The 12,273-nt window shown below is 36.8% G+C and overlaps 1 protein-coding gene across 3 annotated transcripts in view; it reads left to right on the forward strand.

Annotated features, from left to right (window-relative positions):
- PHTF2 (putative homeodomain transcription factor 2) overlaps positions 1-12,273 on the forward strand; it is a 128,615-nt gene that overhangs the window by 85,347 nt on the left and 30,995 nt on the right. For all 3 annotated transcript variants that reach the window (XM_039239119.1, XM_039239120.1, XM_039239121.1), the window contains exons 6-7: positions 2,192-2,357; positions 3,284-3,448. In XM_039239119.1, coding sequence (XP_039095050.1) covers positions 2,192-2,357; positions 3,284-3,448 — 331 coding nt within the window. The remainder of the gene's footprint in view (positions 1-2,191; positions 2,358-3,283; positions 3,449-12,273) is intronic.

Below are 12,273 nucleotides of genomic sequence, written 5' to 3' on the forward strand. Positions count from 1 at the left end.
TGTGCAACTGTCCAAGTCTACTTGTGTTGTCCTGCGGCTTTTATTCACAGCTCTTCTCTCACTCTCAAAAGTCCTGATTTTCATGATAACTTGCACAGTCATTCAAAACAGCATGTGCCCATCTTTTGATTAAATCATTATTGATATGTTAGAATATTTACTTAATATAGTTTATTGAAGTAAATCATATGCATCATTACATTTTACCCCGGAATACACCAACATGTATCTCTTCAAAATATGCACATTTGCACCACCACATTACAACAGTCACACCTAACAGAATGAGCAAAAATCTCCTAACTCTCAAACTCTCCAGTTGTTCTAAAACAGAATTAGAAACTCCTAGGCCCTGCATTAATGTGTTGCTGGATCTAGAGGCTAAGGGGATGTCTTTTTGTGTTGTAGGTTCTGTTCTCATCATGTTGGCCTCATTCTTCAGAGGACTTTTTTCTGAGTGGTGGCTGAGGTGGCCTGGCAATTTCATATTTCCATAGTCTGTAGTGCTTGTGATATAGGAGAAGAGCCTTCTTTCAAGTACCTACATTAATCCCTGAAAAAGATTCTGATTGGTCCCACTTAGGTCACATGCCATCTTTTTGTGTAAAAAAAGTTTTTTAAGTGATTTTTTTTTTTATTTTTTTCTTAAATAGTTTATTGTCAAGTTCGTTTCCATAGAACACCCAGTGCTCACCCCCACAAGTGCCCTCCTCCATGCCCATCACCCCATCAGTCCTCAGTTTGTTCTCAGCATTCAAGAGTCTCTCATGGTTTGCCTCCTTCCCTCTCCCCCACTATTTTTGCCCTTCTTCTTCCCCATGGTCCTCTGTTAAGTTCCTCCTAATCCACCTATACATGCAAACAAATGGTATCTGTCCTTCTCTGCCTGACTTATTTCGCTCAGCATAACACCCTCAAGTTCTATCCACATTACTACAAATGGCCAGATTTCATTCTTTCTCATTGCCATGTAGTATTCCATTGTATAGATAAACCACATCTTGAACCATTCGTCCGTTGATGGACACTTAGGCTCTTTCCATGTTTTGGCTATTGTTGAGAGTGCTGCTATGAACATTGGGGTACGTGTGCCCCTATGCATCAGCACTCCTGTATCCCTTGGGTAAATTCCTAGCAGTGCTATTACTGAGTCCTAGGGGAGTTCTATTGTTAATTTTTTGAGGAACCTCCACACTGTTTTCCAGAGGGGCTGTACCAGTTTACATTCCCACCAGCAGTGTAGGAGGGTGCCTGTTTCTCCACATCCTTGCCAGCATCTAGAGTCTCCTGATTTGTTCATTTTAGCCATTAAGTGATTATTTTTGAGAGAGACAGACAGACAGAGTGTGAGCAGAGGTGGAGCAGAGAGAGAGAGATGCACACACAAAATCTGAAGCAGTCTTCATACTCTGAGCTGTCAACACAAGCCCAGTTCAGGGCTTGAACCCACAGTCCCTGGGAGCATGACCTGAACTGAAGTCAGACACTCAACTGACTGAGCCACTCAGTGCTCCACACATCTTTTTATTAATTTCTGTGCTGAGAATTAAGACTCTGGGAAGACTAGATTACATTTCTCTCCCTGAAATTGGAGAAATAAGACAATTTGATTGACAGATAAAGGAAGCTGACTCCCAAAAGATAGACACTTTTATGTCTAGAAGGTATAAAGGATGCTGAGCAGGCAAAAACAAGATTTCTTCTTCATATGACAATGCTTAGTATTGGTGAATATTTAGTGGTTTCCCTGAAAAATATACCCAAGTAAATTTATGTTACTATTTCTGAGTGGATAAACTTCTATTGAAAAGAAGCTCTTTATAGCCTTATTACACAGCTATTCTAGACTTCCTTATTTGTAAAAGAAATAAATAAGTGTGAGATTATTGGTTCTTTTGATTGTGATCTTACTAGGAATACCCTTGGAGTAGTTTTCACTGTAGCGTTAAAGTGTGTACTTTAGAGACTGTTGGATGTTATCATGTTCCAGGAGTTTATTACTGAATAGTGTGGGTAGCCAGCCAATGGCAAACAAAAAACCGTCTGAAAGAACTTGTCTGGAGTAACATTTTAAGCTCATTTAAAATTAGAAAAATAATCTGCCAAAAAGCAGTGTTAGAACAATTTTTAAAGCTTTGAAGAAGTGACTATCAGATCTATAATAAAACATATTTTCTTTCCCTTTTTGTAGTTGCTGCAATAGTGTTATTCTGTTCCGCTTCTAGCCCACATAGCATACCTCTGACGGAAGTGATTGGGCCAGTATGGCTGATGCTGCTCCTGGGAACCGTGCACTGCCAGATTGTGTCAACCCGAACGCCAAAACCGCCTCTCAGCACAGGGGGTAAAAGAAGAAGGTACTCTGTTATAAGTGATCTTTTTGTGGATTTCTGTAACTTGAATCAAAGATTGTTCTTGACTCGAATAAAGTGTCACCTTGTGAAGTCGCTCTTTCAAATAAAGAAGGGAGTTTCAGCGTAAACTGACGATGAACTTAGGTTGTACATTTGCTTCAAGGCCATTGTGAATCCACATACCTGCTCTTGTTGTTTTTGCTTTCTTTTCTGAAGTTCATCTCTAAGTCATCTAATATCATTGCAGGGGGATATATTAGTTGGAATTGCTGATAATTCCCTCTGTTTACAAAATCTTATAAGATACGTTGACAACAACAAGAGCCAAGAAAAAATTTCAGCTAAATTCTATAGCATTCTATAAATGCTAGTTGAGACTGTTTCATATTGCCCCTTGATTAAGTAAACATAGCAAGTCTCACTGGCCACTCGGCACAATAGAGTTCTGTTTAAAGGGTCTTTTGAGCAATTCCTCTTTTGAATTGCTGAGAGATTGTGACATTTGCACTGTGAGGATGTTGAGATTTAAGCCCCTTTCCTTTTGAAATGATAATACTTATATTAGATAAATAGCATTGTTGATCAGTTAGATTATAATTCTCTCCAATCTAAATCTTCTTCTTTCTTTTTCTGCAGATAAGTGGCATTCAAGTAGGGAAGAAATGCTTTTGTATAATCTGTCCAATGTTATCCTTACTACCTAATGTCCACTGACCTGTCAATATGAGCAAGAAACAATACCTAACATATATAGGAATTGTTCTCAAATATGTACCTTTATGTTTGGATTAACTTTTATCCAGTTTATCTGAATTTTATTGTGTACTGAAGTTCCTGTGTTTATGTTTTATCAAAATTTTGAATGTACTACCAAGAAAACAATTGTTAACATTTTAAAGCTAATCTGTTCTTAACCTCTTCTAATGAAGGAAATTGAGAAAAGCAGCCCATTTGGAAGTGCATAGAGAAGGAGATGGTTCTAGTACCACAGACAACACGCAGGAGGGAGCAGTTCAGAGCCATGGAACCAGTACCTCTTACGGCGTTGGTGCTGTCTTCAGAGACCTCTGGCATGCGGCTTTCTTTTTATCAGGGTTTGTATTTATTCAAGGCTTTATATGGCATAGAGACGCACTATCCCTTTTCTGGGACTGCAGTCTCAGGTAATGAATATTAATACTTTTAAATATGACAGTTCCAGGGGCACCTGGATAGCTCAGTCGGTTAAGCATCTGACTCTTGACCTCGGCTCGGGTCACGATCTCAGGTTCATGAGTTTGCACCCCACATCAGGCTCTGTGCTGACAGCTGAGCCTGGAACCTGCTTCGGATTCTGTGTCTCCCTTTTTCTCTTTTCCTTCCCTACTCATGCTCTATCTTTCTCTCTCTCTCAAAAAGAAATAAACATTTTAAAAAATTAAAAAAAAAGAAAGACACAATATTATCATGGGACACCTAGGTGGCTCAGTCGGTTAAGCATCCAGCTTCAGCTCAGGTCATAATTCGTGGTTCATGAGTTCGAGTGCCATGTTTTGCCCTGTGCTGACAGCTCAGAGCCAGGAGCCTGCTTCAGATTTTGTGTCTCCCTCCCTCTCTGCTCCTCCCCTCTTCGCTGTCTGTCTCTCTCAAAAATAAATAAACATTAAAATAAACTTTAAAAATGAATAGGACAGTTCTTGTATAGATTTTGTTTTGATAAATTATAATGCTACAGATGATGGAAAAACAGAGACCGTAAAGTTTACTTTGGGATATGTGTAATTACCTCTATATGGGAATGAGTATATACCGTCAAAGTATATTTACAAATTTTTTTTTAATGTTTTATTTCTGAGAGAGAGACAGCATGAGCAGGGGAGGGTCAGAGAGAGAGGGAGACAGAATCCGAAACAGGCACCAGGCTCTGAGCTGGCAGTCAGCACAGAGCCCAACGCGGGGCTCAAACCCACAAACCATGAGATCATGACCTGAGCCGAAGTAGGACACTTAACTGACTGAGCCCCCCAGGCACCCCAATACCATCAAAGTATGTTTAGTTGGGATTTCTTGATTTTGGTTTATTCATAATTTTTCAAATATTGTTTGACTTCTTTTGAACTGGTCATTTTATTTTTATCAGCACTATTGGTCAAATTGACTATTAATGCCAGTTGAGTCATACATTTTTCTTTAATCCCTGCTTCAATTATATAAAAGTATCTGAAATAAAGCATATAGTCATTGTTATTTAATAAGATGTATACCATACTATAAAATTCTGTTTCATACATTGGGCTTTTGTATAGTTTCTATCACAGCAGAGATTTACCAAATAAGGAAATATAATTACAGCAAACTTCAAAAATAAACTAATTCAGTCTTGCATTTTTATTTTGAATGGTCGATTCAAAACATTTAAAGGTTATATTAATAGTTTACATAGACATAATAAATTTGAAAAAAGTTAAAAAGCTATGATCAAAATACAGAACTGGTAACAGTTGCCAAGTTAATAATTCAAGGAATACTGCACGTAACTATTTTTGATCACTTTTATTAACTCCTCCATTAATATCATTGTTTCATCAACTTGTGACTGTGCTCTTAATGCTAAAGTTTATTATAAATTATACAATTAAGCCATTGTATCCTGGGAGTATTTTCATTGCTTGTAATTTTGAAGGAAATTGTCCCAAAGCCTAAAAGTTTGAAGTAACATGACATTAAGTTGGATCCCCTGACCATTCCAACCACCCATTCTTCCTCCAAAAAAGATACAGGGTTTGTTTTTATTTTGAATTTGTATTGCATTGTCTTTGTTAGTATTTGTTTTTATTATCGTTGTTATTTTTTGTTTGTTTTTTTACTTTTTTTTTCCTTGAGAGACAGAGTAAGACAGTGCGTGAGCAGGGGAGGGGCAGAGAGAGAAAGAGACACAGAATCGAAACAGGCTCCAGGCTCTGAGCAAGCATTCCGCACAGAGCCTGACGTGGAGCTCGAACCTACGAACCGTGAGATCATGACCTGAGCTGAAGTCAGACGCTTAACCGACTGAGCCACCCAGGCGCCCCTGTTGTTTTTTCTAATAAATAGCTCTCCTTTCCAACAGTAGGATGTGATGGTTTTATCACTGTGAAGTCAGTTTCTTAAGACTTCTGAAGAGCAGTTATAAATAGCATAGTATATTATGTTTTGCATTTGAAGAATCATTTAGTTGTTTGGGTTGTCCACAACTGGAATTGTATTACCTAGTATTTAAAATCCCCCTAGATCAATAAGTTAGTGCCTTTGGAATTCTACCATGTTTCTCTAGTCAAATGAGATTCACACTTCAGTTTTCTTCCTTTTTGGGCCGTGGAACGACCTTGACTGCCAGTCACTGATATTATAATGGCTAAATCCCTTTTGATTTATTTCCTTTAAAGTGACAACTTTGTAATCTAAATGTTTTTAAAGATGCACTACTTTCAGCTGTCTTATTTTGGAACTGGTTTGGTAGCATATGAATGAGAATGTTTTAAATATTAGGTACAAAAAGATCTTTAAAAAATGTTAATTTTGGAAGTTCTAAACTGAGTTCTGAAATCTTAAAGATGTCTTGTTCTTTCAAGCTTTGATAAATCAGAAAGGCCTTGAACTGAAATATCAGTGGAGACTTAAGATTGTTTCTGGTGATAATAAATTGAAAAGCTAGATACCTCCATTAAAGTATCTGAATTAACATAACCGGGAAAATAAATGTATAACCACACAAATGTCGAAGCTTTGTGTATAGTGTCTTTTGGTTTTGTAAATGTTAGGATGAAAACTACTATTTTTATGTCCTGTCTTTATAAGTTGGAAAGGCCCTATTTATCATTTCTAAGTACATTTCATTTTCAAGATAAAACAGTTTTTTAAATGAGACATTAATATTTCTCATTTGAAAACAATTAGGAATCATTGTCAAAGAATTCCATGAACTAAAGAAGACAAAGCCAAAGAAAGGAGCAATTTAAAAAGATGTAGAAATCAACCATATTTCCTAAGTATTTAGCACTTTAAAGAATTATGGTCTTAAATTAGCATAATTACAATTTCTATTAAGAAGATTGAATAGGAAGAATTATATCTAGCCAGTATATCTCTTCACATAATACCTACTTCAGAATTTAGATGCTAAGTTTTCTTACCTTTAAGTTAGCATCACAATATTGCTGAAAAACAGTCAATACAAATTGACTTGGTATATTAGAGACAGATGTCAGAGTAAAATTGGTCCCATGTTAATTCATATGCCTGACCTCTAAATTGAATACTTTTAACACTTAAAGATTTAGTAAATTGACTTTTTTTCATAATGTAGTATACTGCATAATGAATTAAAGTGGTATACAGACCCACCATAAATACTTGGTATGAGGATTAAAAATTTGATTTCTAGTGACTATAGTTTAAATAGTTAAGTCATTTAAGCTATAAACTGGGTGAATCCTGTCTTCCACAGACAAGGATGAAGACCATGTAAATGTCAGTATATCCCAGATTTTTAAAAAATATCTTAGGCCAGGGGCACCTGGGTGGCTCAGTCGGTTAAGCTTCCAACTTCCGCTCAGGTCATGATCTTATAGTTTGTGAGTTCAAGCCCCGCATCAGGATCTGTGCTGAAAGCTCAGAGGCCTGGAGCCTCCTTTGGATTCTGTGCCTCCCTTTCTCTCTGATCTGCCCTCCCCTGCTCATGCTCTGTCTCTCGTTGTCCCTCAAAAAATGAATAAACGTTGAAAAAATATTTTTTTTATATCTTAGGCCACAATTAGATACCTTGTCAGTTCTGCGAGAGCCACTGTATTTTGGAGTTGGACTAGTCCTGGAAAAATTACAGGCACCATACATAAACCTGGTACATAATACCTAATTTGGTACACACCTCTCAAATTTGCATGTTACAAAGAATATGTAGGGAAATGGGCCCAGAAGTCTTTGAAGGGCTATGTTAGCATATCATCAAGGCGTATGCATAGCTGTGCAAACAGTAGCGGTAATATGTAGGCTTCTGTGCCATTTTGTAATATCTGAGACTTTATGTATTCTGTTCCTCTAGCTTCTTCTCTCTCTGGATTCCTAACCTTGTAGAAATGACAGCAGGATTAGAAATGTCATACCATGTTCTAGGATAAGAGTTATTTGCTACTGTTAACTTTTCCCATAGCAACTTTCTAATATTCTTTAGTATTTGAAGGATAACCTTTATTTGGATCTATTTGTATACCTTTGAATGTTTTCTTCCAGTTTCTTTCCCCATAGCAGTACTGAGTACTGTGAGTGTTCTTGATTACCTGAAGTTTTTCAAATAGAAACACACTGGTTTTCATGTTTGATACAGTAGATTTGAGATTTCATAAGCTTGTAAATTCTTTAAAAGTTGTGTTAACTTTTTGGTTAAAGTTTTCAGTGTTGAAAAACACAGCCAGTTTCATGATTTATTTATGGCATGGGCTGTACATTTATTTGCATTTTTTCAGACAAGACCAAAATCATCATTCATCTCACAAAGGAACTAAGCTAATTATACTACTTACATTTCTGAAAGTCATTTCCTTCTCAGAGTATTTTTGAGCTAAGGATAGAGCTATCCTTCTTGAATTGTCAAGCATAAGACTTTTTAAAAAATTCTGCACAGGTCATGCCATTCAAAGATTAATGTAGTAGGCTAGTTACAAAATTAGCTATATAAAGTTATAAAACATGGTAAGCCTTGACCATGGCAGTGGAATTGCACATTGTTTCTTTGCAAATGCTTTTTGTTCAAAATCCAGTGCATGAAATATTGCTTCTATCATAGAAATAAGTAAGATCAGTATAGCCTCTAGTATGTCTCTTGTTTTATCGCACTGCTAACCTCACTCTCCACATGGCTGTGACTCATGGTATTTGGGTTAATCTAAGAAAAAAATTGTTAACTCTGGTTTTTATCAAGTGAATGTATTTAATACAGTAAGTATAGGTGTCAAAAGATAGATTTTTTGTGTGTGTGGATAAATTGAAAAAGTACCATTTCTTTCTATACTGTAGTACTTTAATTCCTAATACCAGATTTTTTTCTACTGTGTTTTTTATTTGGTAGAGAATGATGATTTAGGTATATGTTTTTTTTTTTTTTAATCAAAATGCTGTTCACCTTTTAATTTGTTTTTGTACATATTTTAAAGTTGACTTAAATGAAGTACCATCCCTTTAAAAAATAATCTAAGTGGAATTTTACAATATTAATATTTTAAATAAATCTCTCAGTCTTACTGCCTTTTACTCTAGTATCTTTACTTCCTAAAACAAGGGAATGGGGTAATTAAACATCTGAATCTTGGTAACCTGTGTTCCTTTTGAGAAACTAATACTCTTTTCTGAGGTTCTTACTTCTAGCTCTTACTGACACTAGGAACGACACAGCAGTCAGGGGTGGAGCTAAACATCACCTGGAACAACCAGTTTTTGACCCTCTTTACCCCCATTAATTGCAGTTTAGCTCTCCTACTCTCTCTTTCCTTTCAGCATTTTCAAGATGCTCAAATCCAAAGAATACCCTAAGCAGGGTACAAATCATCTTGTACTTTTTAAAAGATATAATTTTATTTTGAAACAATTTCAAATTTCTAGAAAAGTTGAGAGAACAGTGCAAAGAACTCTCATATATCTTCCACCCAGAGACCCCATTTATATTCTACTGATTATCCCTGTTAATAGCTTTGTTCCTTCCGGCAGAAGCTCTAATCTGGGTCATGTCTCTGTAGTCTCCTTCAGTCTGGAGCAGACATCAGTCTTTCCTCAGATTTCACGTTTTTAACATTTTTGAAGACTTCAAGGCAGTCACTTTGTAACAAGTCACTTAATTTAGGTTTTGGCTCTGGTTGTAATCTGACTCCAAGTGATTTTGAGTGCCGAATACGTGTGTCTCTTCCCAACTCCAAGATCTCCATTATCAGTTGGTTTGGTACTTGAAATTGGCCATGGTGGGATTACTGACACCGTAGAAATCAAGAAATACTACAAACAAGGACTGGAGAGCTGGTTGTTTAACATTTAGCAGCATAATACTGAGTTAGTAGTGTCACGTTTTTTCATGATTAAACCCAAGGTATGTATTTTTGGCAGGAATATCTTAGAAGTGATACTTAGTTCTTATTGCATCCTATCAGATGGAAAACAATGTAAATTTGTTTCCTTACTGCTGATATTTACATTAACCACTTAATATCTGCCAGATTTTTTCCATTGCAGATAGGTTTTCCCCTTTATAATCAACAAATGTCCTGTGTGGAAACACAATAGAATTATAAAAATAACCCATTTCTTCACCTTCACCCTCTAGTTTTAGCATCCATTGATGATTATTGCCTGAATTATGATGGTTGCCAAATGGTGATTTTTCTTACTCTGTCATTCCTTCTGCATTTATTAGTTGACATTCTGCTTTAAGGATAAGCTTTCCCTTATTTATTCATGGATTTTCATTATATTCAGCTGATTAATGTCATTATTCATTCTGATGATCAGATTGGCCTATATTTGGCCAGTGGAGCCCCTTTGAATATTTGTCGTTTTGATATTTCCCTATCATTCCTTGATCACTTTCTTACTTTCTAGAACAACAAAATGTTTTAGGTTCAGCTTGGACTTCCTCTGTCTTGGCCTTGGAGTTATCCATTTCTTAGAGGAGGGTGATATATAGAAAGCAAGATCTGAGTGCTAAAAGTGCTTATTACTATTGTGCCCCAGACCTTCTTATTGGGTAAAGCTGGAAAGTGTGTGTGTGTGTGTGTGTGTGTATCCATCTACATTTATTTCTATATTTAGCTGTATCATAAATCATGAATTTGCAATGATAGCTCCAATTCAAATATGGTACCTCAAAGTTTATTTTATCTTTTCATTATTCATATCTTCCTTCTCTGTCACTGAAAAACCTGGTTCTCACTGTCCTCAGTATACTTATTTATTCAATTAATCCCCATTTGTAGTCCATTCTCAAAACCCCATTGGGCTGTGAACGACACCTTGTCCTAGAATTGTCCTTGAATGGGGCGCTGTTATTGGCTACTGCCAGTCTGTGCTTCCCCACTGCAACATTCCTCAAGCAAGGCCATTACTACCAGCCACTGCCAAGCTGCCTCAATTTGTATTTTGAGCCACTTTGTAAATTCTGAGGGAGGTACTTATATTTGGTATTTTCTTTGTCCTTTAAGCTTGGTTTGCAGCTTCTCTGCATTTAGTTTGTGAGAAACATCAGAGAGCTGCTATAGCTCAGTAACTTACTGTTCATGTCTCCTGAGGGTATTCCATGTACTTTGAGGAGATAGTGGGGAAAGAACCCAGAGAAGATTGAAAGTAGACAGAGATAAGGAAGAGAGGAAGGGAGATAGCAGAAAGGTACGTGGAATGGGTATTGCTGGTAGTTTGCACCCTCCTGGCCACCAAGAGTACATTCCCCTCAGAAGAATCCCTGAAGCAGCAGTTGCTACTGATTCAAAGCCCGGTTCACTAGGCCTTTATCTTTTTGCCCTCTAGGGTTCTGGTTCACTCTGCAGATTTTCAGCCACTTTTTCTATGTTGACAATGGGCCTCCAGGCCTGTGTTTTCAACTGCCTAGTGATCTTTGTAAGGGTATTCCTAGGCCCTTGAGGGCCATCATTTCCATCTTTCTTCTGAAACAAATTTCTCCTCTTGCATATTCTGTCTGATTAACGGTTCTACCAACTTTCCAGTCTTCTTTCACCCCAGTCATCTCCTTTTGTCCCTGTTTTTCCACCCCAGTGTGGTTTCTAAGAACCTTCATAGATCCCTTTCCAGCACACTACTCTATCTTTTGAATTCTCACATTTTTGGGATATCAAGACTTCCCTAGGTCTTTTTCTATATCTATATGTTGCACAATGTTCAAGAGAGAGAGGTGTGAATGGGAACAATAACTGGTGATTTTATCACTTTCATCCTGAGGCAGAGAAGGTCACATGTTTTCTCTGTACCTTTTATTTTCTGTTTTGCCCTTACTCCTCTCTACTGTTTTTCTTCCTTCCCTCTGCACCTCTTAATTGGTTTTTGTTCTCTGGCCCATTCTCTTGGTTTCTCCATGTCTCTTAGGGTCATATAGAAAGAAAAGGGCCAGAAGATTGGGCTTCTGAGTCTTGCAGCTATATAGAGATGTGTTCTGAATGACTAGAAAGCATCGGAGGTCTGCAAAGCTTATGGGAAATGTGGTCTGTTTGTCCCCTTTAGTAACCTTGCAGAAGATAAAGAAGGAGAGGGTCCTGTTTGTATAAAACAAAAGCTTTTTAGGCTTTGATGAGTGTGTTAAGAAATCCTATCAGGCAATTTTCCCAAGAGTAGGCAGTTGGAGGTAGTGTGGAAGATATAGTTAACCTCATAGTCAGAAGGTCTGTATTCTATTGCTGGCTTTGCCTCTAACTAGTTCTGTCACCTTGTGTAAATTACTTAGATTACTTAGACCTCTTTATGTTTCTGATCCATTGTTTCCAAAATGAGCACTTAGAATAGGTGAGTTCTAAGGTCCTACAAAGTTCTGAAAGATTCCAATAGGACTGAGTTAACGATAGTGTTAAAGATATTTTTTTGTATTTTTAAAAACTTTTGTTTTGAAAAGTTTTAAAATTTTTGTTTTTTGGCCTGTACAAAGGCAATATAATTATTTTCTTGCAAATCTAATACTCTGCAGAAAATTCAAAGGGATTTATTTAAGTAAAATTAAATGCAGTTGCTTTTTTAATAATATTTTATGACAGACTTAATCTGCATTGAACGCATTTTAATTTTGTGTGGGACTTCCACTATGTTTCTGCTGTTTTCTTTTGGATAGCTATTCTTTTGCCCACTGTAGTCTCTGAGAGTCTCTGAAAAAGACTCCTCAAGCATTGGCGTATTAATAAAAAAAAGTCTTGTTTATTATTTT

Source organism: Hyaena hyaena, unplaced genomic scaffold (assembly GCF_003009895.1).
Source record: "Hyaena hyaena isolate Hyena2069 unplaced genomic scaffold, ASM300989v1 scaffold_152, whole genome shotgun sequence".
NCBI lineage: Eukaryota > Metazoa > Chordata > Mammalia > Carnivora > Hyaenidae > Hyaena > Hyaena hyaena.